This window comes from Myotis davidii, unplaced genomic scaffold (genome assembly GCF_000327345.1).
Source record: "Myotis davidii unplaced genomic scaffold, ASM32734v1 scaffold513, whole genome shotgun sequence".
NCBI lineage: Eukaryota > Metazoa > Chordata > Mammalia > Chiroptera > Vespertilionidae > Myotis > Myotis davidii.
In genome coordinates, this window is record NW_006284436.1 from 2,382,286 (window position 1) to 2,402,146 (window position 19,861).

Here is a 19,861-nt window from a genome sequence, read left to right on the forward strand (position 1 = left end):
CGAAGTTTATCACTGTTTGATAAGCGAGTGGATTAGGCAGAATTGGAGCCAGAGACTGATTTAAAGTGATGCCCAGGGAGGGAGACTTTTGGCCGTCATCAGGACGCACAAACTTAACATTGGCTATTTTAAGACATCAAAGATCTTTGGAAAGATTTACATATTCCCTTTAGGAGGTGAACAACACATTCTAAGGATAGTAGGCACTTTCCAGGAACAAAAAAGAGTTATTTCTGTTTCAGATGCTTAGCTTTTTATATTTTCAAGAAGACGGGGATCGGTACTTCAAACTTTCTAGATTTGGAATGTGTATAGAAGACTTATTGTCTGAAATATCAAAAAGAGTAATATATTTCCTCAAAGAGTCTTTGAAACTCTGTGCCCTTACCCAGGGAGTAGTGTATACAGTGGTCCCTGGGTCAGACTAGCGTGCTTCTCTACCAAACACTTAAACATGCGTGCAATCCAGCCCAGAGAGCCTCTTTATGTATCTAGATGTCTTTCCTTCAAGAGCTGGGCTCATTCTTTCAGCTTCATGCACCATGTAGAAATGATTGCAAGCCTCCAGCCCTGACCAGAAGAGAACAAGAGGCCATTCTGAAGTCACCAGGTCAGTGATGTCCTTGGAGGTACTTCCAGTGTCTTATACAATCAGCCACAAAGTTTAAGGTACAGAGAGCTACTCTACTGTGTAGACAAAAGCCAGTCCAAATTAGCCCATCTACAGCTACTGTACAGGAAGTAAGTCTCTCAGATACTATGGTCAGTGAAAAGGTCTTTCAGTGTCCATAGGTGGTTTCTTAGCACCAAGGACAAAATGGGGAGCTGTGAGGCTGAGAGATGTTCTGCTTCTCAGGTGCTGTAATCACCTTGCTATTCTTAACCGTGACTGTGTATTAAGGATTTCCTGTGTAACAGTCACTCGGCGCGTAGTATGTGCTTTAATTTTCTTAGCAACACTATAAGCTAGTGATTCCGCAGCCCATTTTGCAGACGAGGAGAGTGAGGCTTAGCACCATGCACATGCTCAAGGCCGGGATCTGAGGCCATAGGCCTGACATGTGCACCTGAGTACTCAACCACCAGCAGCAGCAACATTGAGATCTGAACACAGATCTGCCTTACTTCCATGCCTGAATCTTTCCTCTTCACTAGCCGTGGGCAAACTACAGACCGCCGTTTGAAATGAATAAAACTAAAAAAAAAAAAAGACCGTATCCTTTTATGTAATGATGTTTACTTTGAATTTATATTAGTTCACACAAACACTCCATCCATGCTTTTGTTCCGGCCCTCCGGTCCAGTTTAAGAACCCACTGTGGCCCTCGAGTCAAAAAGTTTGCCCACCCCTGCTCTCCACCCTCAGACTTGACCAGGGCCAGCGGAAGGTTGAAATAAATGATCTCAACCTGCCGTCCGTGGAGTGACAATCCCATATTCTTACTGTAGGCCAGTTGTTAGAGAACAGAGGCAATGAAAAGAGACTTTTCGTTGGCAGGAACCTTGCTATCACCACCATGGCATAGTGGGGTTGACCATTGGAGTGCAATTTCTGAAGCATGTGATGTAAAAAAGGGGAAGCAGGTTCTGTGTGAGGCTGTGTTGTGCATGTATGTCACCAAGACATTGATGCCTCTCAAATTTCCTCTTTTGAATTGTGTTGCTGAAATCATGATAGGGTTTGTTTTTCATCAGGGAAGCTTTTTAACACTCTTAAATGAATACATGTCAATAGGTTGAATTTTCCAATTTTGAGGAAGTAGCTCCTTTAGAGTCCAGAATTTTAGAGTACCTGGAATTTTTCATTATGCCCTGTCCATTATTCTAAAGTGTACAGTTAGTGCTTCACCCTGTAACTTCACCAAGTCATGGGCAGGATGTGTTACATGTCATGAGCCCAACTAAGGAAAAGCTGATGATTCCATTGAGAATGGAATATCCTTTTGGCTTTTTTCCCCCTCAAGAATAAATAATAAAAGGAACAATAACCAGTAGACATAGAGCCTTCTGCGCATTGTCACTGGAGACTATGATGATCCTCATGCCCATCTTGTGGGTGAGGAAATTGAGTCCTCGAGATGTCCTGTAACTTGCCCAAAGTCAGACAGCTACTGAATGGCCATGCTGGAGTTTGGACCCAATTTCTGGTTGCAGAGCTAGGGCATAGAAGAACTGCCTAGCAGTTCAGGGGTAAGAAAGTATGCCAATCCGGAATGCTGCCCGTCTAAAACGTTGCGTTTAACCGGGAACCTGGCTAGCCTGTATCAGCTGGGGTCCTTTCTCCTCGCGATCATGAAAAGTCAGAGGGTGTGCAACAACTGTGAAGAGTTGGTAGAGGGTGATTGGGAGGGGCCTCTCCAGCGCTGCCCTGTGTGGCCCGCTGCTGCCTCACTATTGTCTGGGGTTCCAGGGAAGAACACTCAGGTCTTCGTGGACTCTTGCTATTATTTAGTGTTAATAAGATCAGTGACACGGGATTGGTTTCCTTCTGTCAGGCCTTGTTATGGGTAATAGGGGATGTTCTTGTGACCACAAACCGTTATTTTGCAATAACCATCTACTCCGTTCTCCCAACAGAACAAAAGTTCACCTGGGTCCTTCCTGTATTGCTACAGGCACATCGCCCTGTTGCTCACAGCACTTTTCTGCAATGATTTTACCAGCAGAAAAGGATTACATGTTAATTGCCATCCTCCATTTTGATCATTTTAGGCAGTTTAGGACTTCCTTTAGCCTGATTCCAAACATCTATTACATGGAACACCTGATTTTCAGATCAGACTCCCTCCGTTGTATCTGTTGCTGAATTTAGAGTCTCTAAATTCCGTATCCATTGAGCCCAGAGTCTCATCTCAGTCTCTGTGTATGGCGTTCTGGATTCTGCTTTTGATCTGCAGAAAATTAAATTTGTTTGTTTCATCCACTTATTAGATTAGGATGCATTTATCTCTTCTGTCAGTCCAAACACAACTTGGTCAGCTAATCTATTTATACCACTTTGAAATAGGACAGTGTATATTTAGGTTCATACTTCCCTGCAGGGGAAGGGGAAGTCTTTTTGTGGTAATTTGCATTTGTTTTCTAATTACAGTTTGCCCCAATCAGGATGTGCTAGACATGCACCTTATTGAAAGACTCTCTTACCTTTTTGTAAACAGCAGGCTGAATCATTAAGTATTTCTGATTGTTCACATTTTTCTTTTTCACTGTTCTGGTGGACCCAGTTCTTTCCACACAGACCGCACATGGAATCTACTTCCATGTCCTTAGCATGTCATGCAGATGTTCTGCTTGCTTCTGCATTGGTATTGGGTGTCTTGTACCATTCCCTGCAGTGGTATGTGGTGTGTATACATGTCTGTTTCTGTATGCATATAGGGGTCCCATTAATGCTCTGTCATCTAACTGAAAATCGGTGACGCAATAGCTTTATTAGACTAATAACACTCAGTGTTGACCATCAACAGCATTTTCGAAGGGGTACATGATTGGGAATTTTGCTTCAAACCAGAAGCCCATAATGGCAACCCCATTATAAAAACCTGGCCCTGAAGCCTAGATTTGCTTTGATTTCTGCAACTGGGAGTATGACAACCTAGGACTTGAACAGCCTAGCTTTATGATGGCGTTATCCAGTTAAGTGTGTGGGACAGTGGACCTCAAGCTCCAGATGAAATCGTTGGGGACAGCATTAGACTAGTGGGCCCCCTATACAATTAACAATGCCGTGTAGCCTTCAAGGTTTTGCACAGAACATGACCTGACAGATGTGTCTTCTTTGTTTGTTTTTGTTCACTGAGCAGTATATTAATTAATCCTGGAAACCATCTTAAGATCCAAGAAGGTACTTTAGGATTTTTCATCGCAAGTGATGCCAAAGAAGTTAAAAGGTAAGAGTTTATTTTCACCTGCCTTCCTTTCCATCCTGGCGTAGACATCTTCACCCCCTGAGGTGGCCATGCTTCCATATGCACAGGGCCTGAACCCCAGAACATCCTAACAGGCCTCTGGGCATCTTACTAACAAATCTGAGGAAGAAGGGATTGTGCTTTCAAATGTTTCCATGAGCTCCTCTTCACATAACCAGTTCCACATCTTTGAATTAGAATAACATTTCAGAGATAGGAGGGCCTGCTTAGATCCTCCATCATTTCCTAAGGAAGGAACCAGAGTTCCAGAGAGCTCAATTGATTGTTGCAGGCCTCCGATGCTTGATGGCCCAGAACAATATAGCATAGGACAGCTGACTCCTCGGCCACTGCTCTTTACTTGAGAATTATCAGTTTTTTTACTTTAAGTGCTAAATGGAATCTCAAAAGGTTTGGATTAATTTCAGATGAAATACTGAACTGGCCATATTTCTATTTGTGGCCTTCTAGGTAAGGGGCTGAAGTTGTCAGTGATAGCCAGGATTTCACTGGCCTCGATAGTTTATGACACCTTTATTGGTACAGTAAACCCTCGATTTTTCGGACCTCGATTTAATGGACTTTGGGTTTAATGAACAACATTTCCGGTTTATATGTCATATGTGAAAGTTAACACCCTGCTAATTTTAAAATGCTTTTAATCTACAGTGGCTTATAATTTAATTAACAGATTATATTGTTATTTTTTAGCAAATTTTAGCGAATAAGCCATATATTGGAGAAAAACACTGTAGTAATTTTGTCGACATAAGTAAATATTACATATTGACTATAGTCTACGTATTTAAATCCAAGAGTTGCAACTCCTAAACAATGTTCAGCGAATGATTAGCACATGATTACACCACCTCGCGTGGTGTAATTGGTTCTGTTGTCACATGGTATGACTTTCTGAAGCAGTTTTAACGCACGTCAGCCCATGTTCCCATGTGCACTAAGCCACACCCCAACCCCCAGGCTTATACATGTGTTGACTCTCAGTGACTGGTGAATGCATGCATTTTCTAGACCTATTGAGTTTAATATGTGGCAGCCCTGTTCTGAGTACCAGGCACCAGGCATTCATGAACTCATTTCCTACTTTCAACAACCCTAGGAGACAGCATTACTGTTCCTATTTTACATATGAGGAAACTGAGGGACGGGTTGGTTAACTAGCCCAAGCCGCACTGCTAGATTAAAGCCAGGGTTTAAAACCAGGAAGTCTTACATTCTTAATTATTTGCCAAGACTGAGCCTGACACGCTGAGCACAGAACTATGGTGATTGACAGCTGATGCTTAACTCATCATGCGCTCTTGCAAACTAGCCACCAGTCATAACAGCTTTCAGGGAGGAAAATGAAGTGGGAAAGCAACAACAACAAAAATTTAAACTAAGCTATCCAATGGCTTAAATTTACTTCTGCAAAATTCCCATTACTCAGGTGTGGGCGAGGAAAACCTCTTTATCTGATTCAGGGTCCCCACTGTCTTAGGAGTACCCCAAGAACTGGGTCCACCTGAGAGGAATGTTGGGCGGGGGAACGGGACTGGACACCCTTTTCCTCCTCTGGAAGAGAAGGTTGTGCTCATGGCCAGACGGAGATACAACGCTGGAAGCAGCATCTCCGGGCAGGGGGCTGAGGAGCACAGCAAAGAGAACACGAGGCTCCCATTTGTGTAATCCTATTTCCTGTTGCATCTCTCACTAATGAACGTCACAAATACCAGGCCGTCCAAAAAAACAAATCGCCTCCCCTATTGGGGAGCGCGGTGTGTCTCATTTCAGTGCTTTATGGTCTTCACAAATACATGCTGACACAATCAGCTGCGCCGGCCTGTAAGTCCCGCGCTGCGTGATGTGTCAGAGCAGAAGCTGTCAGTTAGGGGACTGCAAATAGCTGAAGACTGCAGAAAGCCACCGACGGGCACTGGAGATCGGAATGAAACTAAACAGGTTTTGTGCAAATGGAAAAGTAGATTATGACGTTCTCCTATTGAGTTTGCACCCTCTGCTGCAAAGCAGCAACAAAAGAAGTTAACGGATTCTGGCTTAAACTTTCAGATGTAGTATTTTAGGGGGGAAAAAAGAAGATGAAACCATCTGATTCCAGTTTTAACGAGGTCACTCTGGGAGAAGTATTTGGGCCCTTGTCCTCTACTCCTGGCCACTAAACATTTTGCTTTTTAAGTAACCTTCCCATAGTATTTAATGTGGGATCACAGAATGGTGCCTCTTTGGCTCAGGTTTGGCTTATAAACATGATTTGAGCCACAATTTTTTAAAAACATATTTTATTGATTTTTTACAGAGAGGAAGGGAGAGGGATAGAGAGTTAGAAACATCGATGAGAGAGAAGCATCGATCAGCTACCTCCTGCACACTCCCCAGCAGAGGGTGTGCTGTAGGAAAGGCTGCCTCACAGGAGCTGTGTTCTTCTGTAGGGAGATGGTGCTACTACCATTTTATAAGCTGGTAGCGAGGAGCCAAAACTATTTATTTTAAAAAAAAATAGTTTCCAAGCTGAAGAAGTCCTAATCTTACATAAAAATCCCTATTATTGGTGTCTCCTGAAAAACATGCAGATCCAGCATTACTGAGCAGCATTGATTCATCCATCAAACGTCAATAGGTCACTCACTTCCCGGGAACTGCACTAGGTGCCAGGGAAACGAGGGAAAGAAGTCCCTGCTCTCATGGGCTCCCTTCCAGGGAAGGAGAAGTACAGCTGTGTTTATTCATGGTGCAAAGCATTCATGCAGCTGGTCACTGATTTAGACTGAGTGTAAGTGGAGGTGGCTGAGAGCGAGTGATGATAGAGCAGAGATTGGGGTGATGGGGAAGAATCCATCATGCAGAGATCTGAAGGGAAGAGGAGACATGATGGGAATAAGTTTGTTGTGTTCAGGGAACTGAAGGAAAAAGAGGGTGTCTGGGGTGTAGGCTGGCGCGGTGAAGTTAGAAAGAACGGTAGGGCTAGGTTGAATTTGTTATCAAATGGAGTCATGGGAGGGTTTTTGCTGGCAATGATGCAGTCTGAGTTATATTACTAAGAGGCCTTTGCACGTGCTCTGGGAGAGTCAGATGCAGTGGAGCAGGAGGGGAAGCCAGGAGACTCAGAGGCTACGGGGTAGATTAGGTGAGAGGTGATGGCCTGGGCTAGACTGGTGAGTGGAGGTGGTGAGAAGTAAGACCAGCTCAGGATATATTTTGGAAACTTTGTAGGACTCACTCATGAACTGTGGAAAGTGAGGAAACAAGAAGGACAAAGAATAGAGCCTAGAGTCCAGCCCTCCACAGTTGGGTAGATGATGGGAAAATGGGAGGAGGAGCAAGTTGCGGGTGGAAGGAACTGAAGAATACTTATTGGGCTGTGTGAAGTAGGGTATATAGAGATGGCATAAGGGCAGTTGCATCTAAGATTCTGAGTGCTGGGTAAAGAGGAGGACTGGATTTGTAAATTTAGATGCTGTATCAGTGAGGGTCCTGGCAAGAAACAGATGACACACTTAAGTGGAAAAAGGGGAATGTATAAAGTTGTGGGCAGAGTTAGGAAAACCCACAAGGAATGGCAAAGTACCCAGCGTTAGTAGCAATGGGGAGCCATTCCCAGCCCTAGTCAAGGGGAAGGAGGGCTGTTAGAACGAGCAGAGGGTGTGCTGTAGGAAAGGCTGCCTCGCAGGAGCTGTGTTCTTCTGTAGGGAGATGGTGCTACTACCATTTTATAAGCTGGTAGCGAGGAGCATGACTCTTCTCACCCTTCAGGCTCCTGCTGGCTCCCCCATTAGACAAGCAAAGTGAGAAACCAGAGGGCAAGGGGACCCTAAACACAAGCCTTGCAGGATGCAGACCTGGTCTTGGTGATGTCAGTGGCAAGGCTCCCAGCTAAGGCTACTAGGGGAGGGGAAGGTGAGCAGGAGAGGGCATGGAGAGGAGAGCAGAGAGGGTTGAGGGCATAGATCCTGAGGAGTGTACAAAGGCTCCTGGAATCCACACCCAGGGATTTAAAGCGAGATCAGTCAGCAAGGTTGTTTCCCCAGCAACACTCGGCTGCTCAGTGCAGGTGTGCAGTAAGGTGGGGGCTGTGGCAGGTGAGCATTCTATTTCAAAGGTCTATTCAGGCTCCTCATCGCCTCATCATCTCTTTATTAGAGATGTGTTTAAGACCTTGGACACTGGGAATAGACTGTGTGGCTTTGAATCCTGGTTCTGCCACTCAGCTGTGTGACCTTGGGCAGGTGGCTTAACGTCTCTGTTCTACAGTTTTCTTGTCTGTAAAATAGAGATAATAATCACACCTCCTTCAAAGGATTGTTTGAGTATAAAATGCATTAATGCGTATTAAATGCTTAGAACAGCACCTGGCCTAAAGTCTGTGCTCTATAAATGTTAACTATCATTATTAATATGAGTAGGAACATCAAATGGGGGGAGAAAATGGGCAAAGGACGTGGAAGCACAATTGCTTCCTCCTGTCCTACACTTCCCCTTTCGAAGCAGGTCATCATTGATTGGGTTTTTAGCCATTGAGGACAAACAATCAGCTTCCTTTTATTTTTTTGTAAAATAGACAAAACCTGGCATTTAAGGAAATAGTGGATGAGCTATTAGGGCGGAAGGAGCATGGGGCTTGAATCTAGAAGGCTTGGGCTGGCCAGGTAGCAGTACAGGATGACTTTAGGCAGTTATGCCACCTCCTCCATTTATCAATGAGGACATGGAGACGCAGGGATTTGGGCTGCAAGATGTGAGATCTCTTCCAGATCAAAAGTCTTAGCAGTGGTTTCCAAATATGCCAGTCCTGGGAAAAACATGAAAAGGAACCCGGGAATAAGGTAGTGAAGAACTGTGTTTATTTCTTTATAGCCCTGGTCAAGGAACGACCGTGTTTCCCCCTGGCATGCACCTCCGTGGTGGGAGTGGTGAAGGTGCTGGGCCAGGGGTTTTGTTAGTCCCTGGACTCAGAAGGTTGTGAAGTTGTTCCAATGAATTTTAGCACCTCCCAGTGCTGAGAGGACACAGGCCTCCGGCCGGGGCTGTTTTTCTAGACGTGGAGCATTTAAATAGCGCCTGGCTTTATTCTGCCTCATCCAAATTAACTTGGACATGGCCGGTGCACTTTATCATCACATATTGACACTTAAGTCAGATGAGAGGACATTCCCATTGACTGATTGCTTTCGCTGGGCCTCCTTCTACTCACCCCAACCCTATGCACCCTCCGCCCACCCCATTCCAGTGGTCAGCTGAGCTGGGCTCCACAGTGAGAAGAAAGCCTTCATTTATTATATGATCTCAAGGCTGGAGACTACGGGAGTTGGTCCAGCCAACTTTGCAGTACATATGGGTGAGGAGGTCCCGGAAGGAAATGGACAGGAGCCCCTCGATCCATCACTTTTGATTGTCCCTTTCTCATCTCCTGAAATGAAAGGCCGCTGTCTGAGTGACAAGGCGGACATTTGCATTTGACCGAGGAACATTGTCCTTGTGCCCCTTTAATATACAGTTCACCGGACGGAGGGTTTCCGAGATGGACTTCACTTCCCCACCGAGGCCCAGGGCTGCTCGCCCCGGCTTCTGAGGAGCAGCCCCGAAGGCTGCGCTCCGAAATGAAAGACGGGCGAGCCGACTCACGGTCACATCAGCAACCTTTCCCCCAGTTCCTTTTCAAATGAAAGTTTATTAAAAGAAGCACTAACTCAAATCACAGAGACCTGTGTTTGAAATAAATGGTCTTGCGGCAAACATTTCCGTCTGTAAACGTCTAAACCTTTGAAAAGATGAAAGGCAGTGGGGGCCGGCGTGTTTCATTAATTTGGCACCACGGAGGAGGAAATGTGGTGCTCATTTCATTGGAGCGGATTATGAAACATGTCAGTTTTTCCATTCTCTTTCTCCAGGGCATTTTTTTACTGCAAGGCCTGTCATGATGACATCACAGATCCCAAAAGAATAAAAAAATGCGGCTGCAAACGGCGTAAGTAGCGTTTCTTTCCCCCATCCCTCCCTCTCTCCTTCCTTTTCCCGAATTCATTTCCCTTCTCCTTTTCCTATTAAAGAAACACTAAACATCAAGAGCTTTCTTGAACATGTTTATGTTTCACCCAGCAGTTTAAAGAGACATGAAATAAATACCTGTCCTCGCTTTAGTAGAGCAGAGGTTGAAAGTTCACCACCGCCAACACCTAGGCGTAGACCTAGTGCCCTGTCTCACTCCGTCTCTAACAGGACGCCTCGGTGGGTGTCCGGGCGAGCACAGTGAGTATGGTGTACGGAGAGGAGGGCAGCTAAGGCCGTGGAGGAGGGCGTTTCTGCACCGTGATTCCCAGTGGGTCTGGGAATGCCCCGGGTACAGACGGCTGGACTAGGGCAGAGAGGGGAACCGAGGTGAGGACTCGGTCTCCCGAATGGGGCTGACCCTTCCCATTGGATGGCTGCAGGTTTCGGTGCCAAAGGCCAGAGCTTCCAACTGCAGTACCTTCAGAGTGGCCCAAGGAAAGACCTTGGCCATGGCCAGTGGATTTTGTCATTGAACCAGGGACCAAGGTCAGACACCAGTGTTCTTCAGGGTCGACGAGACTGGGCCCATTGGCTTCTGGCACAGGCTACCCCAAACCCCTTCTGAAGCAGCATGCCAATAGGGCCTCTTGAGAGGAACTCAGGGATGTGGGTCGTGACAGCAGGCTTGGAGTGGGCTTTGCCTGGAGAAGGCCATGCCGTTGGCAGTGATCACGTTGCCTTGCCTAATAGAGATCTCTCACAACCCCAGAGGAAACGGTGATGATGATGCCTGCCTTCCTATGTGCAGTCTTTTCAAAGCGCCTTAGGCTCCTCATTTGCTTTGATCCTCACCATCACCCTGCATAATTGGCAGGGGGTGTTATTAATCCCGTTTTACAAAAAGAAGAAATTAAAGCTTCGAGGTCACTGACAGGATGAGGTTGCTGAGAGTGACATAGACCCAGCAGACAGGTTCGGGCCTGCCCGAGGCCTCTCTCGGTGCTGTGTGCAACCTTTTGGTTAGGAGACAAGGCGAAGTGGGTGACGGGGTCTGATGAGTAGGAGTGCAGTTACAAAGGATCGTCCCATGAAACACTTTTTCAGAGCAGGAGCCAAGCAGAGACCCCCATTCCTGGGATATATCGACTGGCAGACACGGGGTTTATTACTGCACCCCTTGGGGAGGGGCATAGTAAATGCCAAACCAGGGAGAGGTCGGTGCCTCTGCTAGGGCTCGGAGAGGCACACAGCCTCGGGCCGATCCCCACGTACTCTCGGTCTGGAGCGGTGTCTGTAGAAATCTGCTCAGGCTGCTTCCTGAGCCTGGGGCAGCTGGGCCCACAGTTTGCTCCCCCTTCTTCATTGACTTAACACACAGAGCCCCCTCCTCTCAACTCTGATACCCACTAAGATCAGTATTTATGGAAATCTCAGAACAAGAGCCTCTGACTTCTTGGGGCCTGAGAATTCTTCTGTTCTGACAACCAATCCGGAAGAGTGTCTAAGGGCGCTAGGACACAGAGCAAACCCAGTCCATGAATCAAAAGGCCCTTCTCAGCAGGAGGTCCACCCAGCCCTGCCTCACTGGCTGTGAACTCAAAGCACAGCCCAGCTGACCAGGCCTCTCCCAGATCATTTCCATCAGAAGCAACTCTCCGTCGGAGGGGGAAGTAAGACAGTAACAAGTGCAAGAGGCTGAACCCTTGGTAAGAGAGTCTCGCGGTGGCGTGAGATGGGAGATGCAGGAGAGCCTGAGGCCAATCATTCACAGAGAACCTGGTCCATGGGGCATCAGAGAAACGCACTATTGATTCCTCACTCATAGTTTCAGTACCTTGTTTGTGCAAGGCGCTATTCTTGATGCTAGGGATGGAGTGAGGAACAAGATAGAGCCCCTTCACTCTAGTGAATGATTGTAGAACAGTGGTCATAGAAACAATGAAATCTATTCAGGCAGAGACAGGGGCTGTGAAGAAATTAAAGACCACCTGAGGGTGTGAGGAACCCTGCAGAGATGTTGCTTCAGCTAGAAAGATCTGGAAGACCTCCCTTGGGAGGTGGCCCTGACCCTGAGGCCCAGTCCAGGGAGGCAGAATAAGGGGACAAAGGCCAGAAGTAGAAGTCAGTTTGTGGTGTCTGAGGGAAGGAAGACCGGCAGGGGAGCTGGTGGAATTGGAGAGAGGGGTGCGAGATGAGATCAGAGAGGAAGGCAGGTGCCATGGTAAGAAAATTGGGCTTTAGTCCTACAATAAATAGAGCCGTTTTTAAGCAAGGAAATGACATCATCAGTTCCTGTTGATCTCCCTGGTGACTGGACAGAGAGCAGAGTCCGGGGCAGGAGTGGAACAGAGAGATGAGAGAAAGCGGTTCGACTCCCGCTGAGCTCTTCCGCAGATGGACTGTAGTGGGACCCAGCAGAAGAATTTTAAGTCCCTGGAAATGAGGATTTGGCCTCTAGGACATTTTCCCATCTTGGTTCTAGGCAAGTAAACAGCAGCGGCCTTTAATATCATCCTGGACAGAGAGGCGCATAATTGTTTGAAATCATTTTATTCTCTTCATTTCCATTCACAATGGCTCAGCTAGAGCCTGTGAGCTCCCATCATGCACAGCACAGATTACCACAGAAGGACTGCCTCTCCAATGCCAAGCCAGTGTGGCCGGGGTCTCACTCCCTTCGCTCTGCACCCTCCTCCCCACGTGGGCTCCTCCTCTCATGGCAGCCTTCAGCTGTGAGGTTCATGTTTGATAACAATCAGAATTTCCCAAATATTGTTCTTCCCAATTAAAAGGCCACAGCAGCCTGTGTTCCAGAGGGCAGGATGCAGGTGTGTAGGTGTAAATGGTAGTTAGAATAAATGAGCTATTAAAAATGAGGCATACCTGGCAGGTCAGGAAATGGGGGGAGCTAGGTTTTGGTTGCAAAGAAACTTTCCTTAGAAGGAGCTGGAATTGTCAGTAATGAATTGAATGCACATCGCCTGATGCCTTAAGTTGGAGAGGGCAGCCAACCCACAGAGTCATTTGTCCAAATCTGTTAGGCCAGGTGTTAATAATCCATTCTGAGTGATACATCTCCACAATGTAAGGGCAGAGCTGGTGACAGTCACTGGTCCTCATTCACAGCTTCCCAACCCTCCTCTCCCAACCCTGCTCTTCCCTGTCCTCCCCACCTCCACCCCCTGTTCACTTTTGTTCAATAATGTTGAACGTTTCATGTCATACACTCTGGAGAAATACCGAGTGTGGCCATTCCATGCCGGCAATTCTGTGGGAGTACAGTTTAATTCTTGCATTTCTTTCCATTTCTTCATAGCTCTCCATCAAGGAAGAGGGCCACATTCGGTGTCTGGCCAAGGAGCAAGCTCTCAGAATCCATTTACCCATTTTCTTTTTCTGTATAACCAACCTGGTCTAATGATTGATATTTTCTCCCTCAGCCTCTAAAAGTTGGCCAAAGGGTAGACTCCTCGGGGACAAGTCATGTCTAAATTGATGTGTTTGAAGGAATTTTATTGAACTTCTAATCATTGACATATTTTTGATTTATTTTTCTCTTTGCTGCCTTGGAATACGGCCCCTACTCTATTTTAACCGCACACTGGTAGTGATCTATTGTGAGTAACACGGGTTCCCAGCAGCCCGGAGTCTAGTCCCCCTGTCTTTCTCTAGAAGAGACTCTTATTTTCTGTACAGTTTCAGTCTCTTTATTCCTTGTGGTATTTATGTTGCATGTAGCAGTGAACCATGCCCCAACTCCCTCACCCTACAGTCTGCGAGCAGCCTGGAGCTGGAGAACCTGAGAGCAGGACACCCTCTGTCCGCCCCCCACCCCAAGCTTCTAGCCAGCCTCTGGCACTGTCTTATTTTTCTATTTGAAAATAAGACCTTGACAACAGTGTTTCTCATGAAAGCCTGTCTCAGGACCTTGAGGGGACACTGAGTAGGCTGGGGTAATTACCACTGTAGCTCCAGACACCTCATCGATTGGGGATCATGGTCACACTTGCCTTTGATAAATTACACTTGGTCTCCTCGACTCTGGAGCTCAAATTCCTATCCTGAAGCAAACACATATACTACATATATACTTACTCCTGTGTTGTGATATATATATATATATGTACCAGTACTTTATATGTAAAAAAATGTACATTTTTATATATAAGTGTGGAGCTACTTTATAGAGAGAGTGATGTATTTATTACAATATATGTGCCTCTCTATATGAGAAAGTGCGGGCTAGAGAGTTAATTGGACACCCCGGCTTTGTAAGTATCTAAACGGCCTTAATGGAGACAAGTATTTCTGCAGTGGTAATTATTTCTGACAATCTATGAAGTTCCCTTGTTTTAAATTCAAGTTCCTCCTTCAATCAGGACCCACTAGGACATCCCCAGTTCCTCTGTGGGTGTTAGTCAGGCATCTTGGGAGATGTTTACTGGTTTAGCAGACATCTACTTGTTGAAGGCAGAAAAGGTGGCTCAAGGAGAATGCTCCGTTTCACCCATGAGCTATGCAGAAGTCTGAGCCGTGGATGTGAGGCCCCGAGCCCCCTAACTCACTGAAGGAGTAGGGCCCCTCCCACCCAGAGGCTGCGCCTTTCAGGGCCAGCGTCTCCATGTGGCTTAGAGCAATGCCGTTCTCCGTGCACCAGAAATGAGCGTGGGGTTTCCCTCGTGTCCGTGAGACCACTGAAGTCGAGGGGCAGCCTGCAGCCCGTTCAGGCCAGCGGCCCTGGGATGTGGAGAAGACAGCTCAGCACCTGGTCCTCTCCGACTCCTTTGCAGCAAGAGCAGGTTGGCCGTCTGGTTTGGGCTCATCTTCAGACTCTGAAGGTGTAGAATGCTCAGGGTACAAACGAAAGCGAGCAGTGACCTTCCTCAGTCCCACGCCCAATTCTGCCAGAAGCGACTTGTGCGGGGCTCCCTTTACCTGCAGAATGCCTCCAAGGGTGGCTTGAGGGCCATTTTTATATCCGCAGAGCGCTGACAGAATCTAGTGATCCTTCAAAATCCTCGGGGAGTCTTGATGTCAATCAACAAACAACTCTAGTGCCAAATTCCTCTGCCTTCTTCTGCCACAATGTGGTGTTGAGAGGGCCGGATGGACCAGCTCGAAGGGCTCTGAGCTGCTGACATTAACCAGCTTTCCCTTCCCTCTCTTTCATTTTGGGGAAAAACCACCTGAAAGACCTTTCTTCTCCCTCCAGAAGCTAATAGGAGGAATTTTGCTCATTTATAGGACTTGAAAGAATGCCCTCTGATTCCCAGTGTCACGTCAAGCAAATGCCTCTGCCTTACACCTCAGTGAACGTCTTCTTCCCTGGATGTTTTTCCCTGTAATTTTAGTTGCTACGAGCATATGAGGAGCAGCTCCAGGGTGGAGGCTTGGAAGTAATCCTCCCTGCATTGGATTGATTTTAAACATGAGGGTGTGATCTGACAAGTGTCTATGAATTGAATGGCAGATTTGTTTTTTCCTGCCACAGTTTCCCCCTGAATTGCTCCATTTAAAACCTAAACTCCCTCCCCCCCGCCCCCAGGAGTTGGAAAACTCCATCGGAGCCTCTCAGCCCAGCACTGCTTCTCCTGCCCCTTCCAGCCCACCCTGGAAATTAAGGATGTGCAATTGGAAGTTGGCTGACAATTTGGTTGCGGATGCAGGAGGCAGATGGTGCTGAGAACAGGATGGCTTCCATGTCCCTCTTCTATGCCAGGCTTGGCTGGGAAGGGCGAGCAAGCAGAGAACGTGGGTTTGACAGCTCATTGTCAGTTTGATGCAAGGAAAGAGCAGTAACTAAAGCCCGTCTACAGCAGCCACGTCTCCACAGGCGTCCTTCCTCACGATCACGACCTTTGAGGATACAGGAAAAGTTGGCCAAGAGTACCTCTGAGAAATCTTCCAGTTTTATACCCGAGGAGGGAGTAAACCTTTGATGGTGTCCATTAGGGACATACTTCTATGTTGTCTCTATAAATAGCGTGAGGAAGTCATAATGGAAATATTGGAAGACAATTCACTTCCTTGTGGTGGAGGAAAGCACATAAAAGCTTTTTCCTCTCCAACCACAAAACCGTGAGGACGGAGTTCTTAGGAGGGAGGTGAGACCCGGGGCCTATTTCTTGGCAACCACATAACCTCTCTGAACCTGTGGCACCAGCCCAAGAACAGGAACCTTCTGATGTGGGCCAAGGAGAAAAGCAGGTCCCCAGGGGCTGATATTTCTGCTCTCCCATAGCTCAGCTGGCCTACGGGGGCGGTTCATTGAGCATAAAGTTCCCAGAGCCCCAAGATGGAACGACAAAAGCTGCAGTGTTACACACCCACCAGATGCGCTCTTGTCTCTCCCCGACTCAGGAAGCTGCCTCGGGGCTTTGAGGAGACCCAGCCAGCTACCCGGGGCTGCAGTGGCCCATGGCTGCAGGGGGCAATGTGCCACTTTTGACCACTCTAGGACCATCTCCTAGCCCCTCTCAGCCCTTTGACCCTGCTGCCTCCTGAACATCTCTTGGGAGAAGCTGCCGAATTAAATGCCACTGCTCACATTTCAGTTCTTAGAGGCCTGCAGGGCCCTCTTTCTGCTCCCTTGCAGAGAAGGGCCAGCTAGTTGGGGAGAAAGTTAACTGGCTGCCCTTCCACACATGTCCACTAGATGTCCTCAGAGCTCTACTTTGTATTACCATTGAAATCCTGGGGAAAACCCCCTCTTTTGAGGACTGGGATTTAGGAAAGAGCACTGGGTGACTACATAATAAAGAAAATAAGCAAACACCAAAGGAGAGAGGGCACTTTTCGTGGCCAGGGAGTAGATATGAAATTTACTTCTGTTTTAAATAAATACTGAAACTTTCAAAGTTGCTCTTTGAAACCTAAGCTTGGGAATTTTAAATGGCACTCTGTTATCTGAAATTAACCTTATAACCTGCATCAGCTCTAGAAAAGGAAACATCCCAGAGAAATGGAAATGAAATACCAGTGATTCTGAAAATCCACAATTCTCTAAAATAAAACCAAAGGATTAGGAAGAGAGAGAGAGAGAGAGAGAGAGAGAGAGAGGAGATAGTTGAGGGTGACAAGGGGTAATATTTTTCAAATTAGGAGATCCATGACTTAATTTTGATGTAATTTTATTTTACAACTGAAGAGTCTAACTTTATGCCCAGAGTGTCCACATCTCCTGGAACAGCTACCACCAGGGAGTCATACCCTCATCTGTTTTTAGTTCAAGAGCTTGTTCAGGAGCCTAGAAGGTTCCAGAGGAAGGCTCTGCCACTGGGACACCCTGCGAGCCTCGGACGGCTCCACCAGATGGGCCTCACCTTTAAAGAAAGTGGACCTGGAAGTGCATAGGTGAAGACACCTAACAGGGGGTCCACACAGGCAGGTCTTCCAGAGCAGAACAAAAGGGCCACCCTTGCAGGCGGGGCCCCTGGGTCTAGACATTGTCACTGGCAAAGGCTTGTCAGCGTCTGGGGCTCTATCTTTTTTAACTGTTTCTGTCTTGTCTTTGAGCCTCTCATTGATCATTCTTGCTGATTTATTTTATTTTATTTTTTGTATGTGTGTGTGTGGTGCTTGTTTGTCTCCTGAGATTTCTATTTTGTATTTGGAGTGAGTGCGAAAGCGATGACTGGGAAGCAATGACGAGTAATAGCATGTTTTCCTTTTTATGCATTTGCTGCTTTGGAATGTGACTGCTTATAATTAACGTTTAATCTTCTTATAGCAAATGGTTTTCTGCTGCTTGATGACCAGTTTCAGCTTGTTCCTGCATGCTAACAATATGAGATTTTAGAACAATGCATGGTCTCCAGAGGAGCCAGCAGAAACAGTTGCAAACAGTCCCTGAGAAGCACTGGTTTAAGCTGTCTCGTCCTGAACCCTTACCAAGTAGGAGGTTTAAATCACCCATTATGACGGGCATACCTCTGACAAAACCGTTTCAAAACCATCCCACCCCCACCCTCCCTCCTCTTGTCCTTCAAGATGGTATATATATAAGAACTTTCCTTCCCTATAAATGTGTCAGATTCTATTATTGAATATGAACCCAAAATGGCAGGATGAAAATGAAAACCAGGGACTGTTGCTAATGAGAAGCATAGCATTTCAGAGTTTGATGGGCTTCTCTTCTGCTACAGCATTTGATTAAAATTTTTTTCAAAACAATTTATCTACAGCGAAACAAAAAATCATCTTCGTTTCCCTCTTCTGTGTAAATAACAAATCAATATTTCCAGTAAGAGAGCGAGGAAAGAAAAAACAAGCGAGGGGTCTCCAAGTTGTACACCGGATCTGGATGCATTTAAAATAACTTTATTTTCCTGTCTTCCGCTGAAGACCTTTCTCCTCTCTTGATTTCGGTAACTGTTGCTTGGGGGTGTCTGGGCATTCACGCCATACTTGCTAAATACTTCTGATTCAAATGCTATAGTAGAATCCCCCCCGCCCCCCGCTCCCTAAAATCCAAGCCCAGGAATGATGTAGACCACACATTGAACAGGGCTGGGGCTGCTTGATGGTGATCTGAGCAACTGACTAGCCAGGATGCTAAAAGCACACGTCACTTCACTGTGAGCCGCGTTCACAGGAATGGAGTTGCTGCTGAAGAGATCTCTCATTCATCTCCCCAGTGCCTGTTCCTCACAATCATAACGTTCCCCCTGCTTGACAAATATACTGGATGGCAAGTCATAAAGGTCTTAGAACAGGACTTGACCCATTTGAGAGATTTAAACCCCTCTTCCTGGTGACTGTTAACATTCAAAGAGGGCAAAACCACAGACCATATTTTAAAGGAAGGGTGCAACCATTCTCCACAAAGAAAAAGAAAGGGGGGAAATACGACTTTCCAAATGGAAGGTGTGGACGCAGGGAATGACACCTCCCTTTAGTTCCGGTTACTCTTTGGCCCTGATGCTTGGGATAAATAACAATTCTTCTCCCCCCGACCAGGGAGGGAAGCAGGCCAGTTCAGGCTCTGTGGTGAGCAAACTTTTTTGTCTGTTGTAGCTTCACACGGAGGTACAGAAGCTTCTCTCGTTGTACTTACCTGTAAACTGGCCTGGAGGGTAAAGGTGAAGGACACTGAGAGCCACTGCGGTGAGCTCCAGCAAGCTTTCTGTAGGCTAGCGCTTGAGTAGAGTCCCCAGGCAGCAGAACCAACAGTCTTAGCTTTAGAAGCACTCTCGGTGCTGGGCGAGTCTCAATCTCTTACGTGGGAGCTCTTCTTTTATTTCATGTTTCATAATTTTTAATCTATTTTGGCCATGATTTTTTGCATAAGAAAAAATTATGATTAACCAACAGCCCGGTTGCTTTCTGAATTTGGGGTGGGCGAGGAGAGAAAAGGTGAGAGGATTTTCAGATCCTCCCAGCTTTGAGCGGAAAATACGCCATGAGTAGCTAAACACATCCCAATAGACCAGCCTCTCCTGTGCTCTGGGTGATTTTTATTTTTGAACTGCCTTTAATGTCAACCACGCAGCGTTAGCCTTGAGTAGCTGCATTTCTTATGTGGACAGATTTGGATATTTGTTCTGTCAAGAGTAAATTTAAATTCCTGTAGGCATCACGTCAGCCCACTCTGGGGAAGTTCGGCAGAAGCATCCTCGGATTCTATATTAACACGTAATCGTTTCACATCTAATTTGATGAAAGCCTGTCCCAGGCTCTGCCTAATGCCCGGGAATGGATGGAAATGAGGAAGCCTACATATTAGCTAGTTTTGCATCTTGCAAAAGCCATTTATTGTACCCTGTCAGCAGTTCATTGATTGGCCGTGTGTATATTTTGTCCTCCTGTATTAATTGTGCCGGGGGAAAAATGTCGGTTACATCTTTGCTGTCTATAATGTGCTCTTCCTCTCATCCAAGACGCCGATTGTAATCAGCCTTGCCCTTTTCCTGCAGTCCCTCGCTTCACCGAGGGGAGAAAAATCATACACC

At 46.5% G+C, this 19,861-nt stretch overlaps 1 protein-coding gene across 1 annotated transcript in view; it reads left to right on the plus strand.

Annotated features, from left to right (window-relative positions):
* Positions 1–19,861, plus strand: part of KCNMA1 (potassium calcium-activated channel subfamily M alpha 1) — a 699,960-nt gene that overhangs the window by 564,143 nt on the left and 115,956 nt on the right. Inside the window, exons 17-19 of the mRNA XM_006754825.2 lie at positions 3,804–3,890; positions 9,812–9,888; positions 13,520–13,528. Of these exons, the coding sequence (XP_006754888.1) occupies positions 3,804–3,890; positions 9,812–9,888; positions 13,520–13,528 (173 nt within the window). The remainder of the gene's footprint in view (positions 1–3,803; positions 3,891–9,811; positions 9,889–13,519; positions 13,529–19,861) is intronic.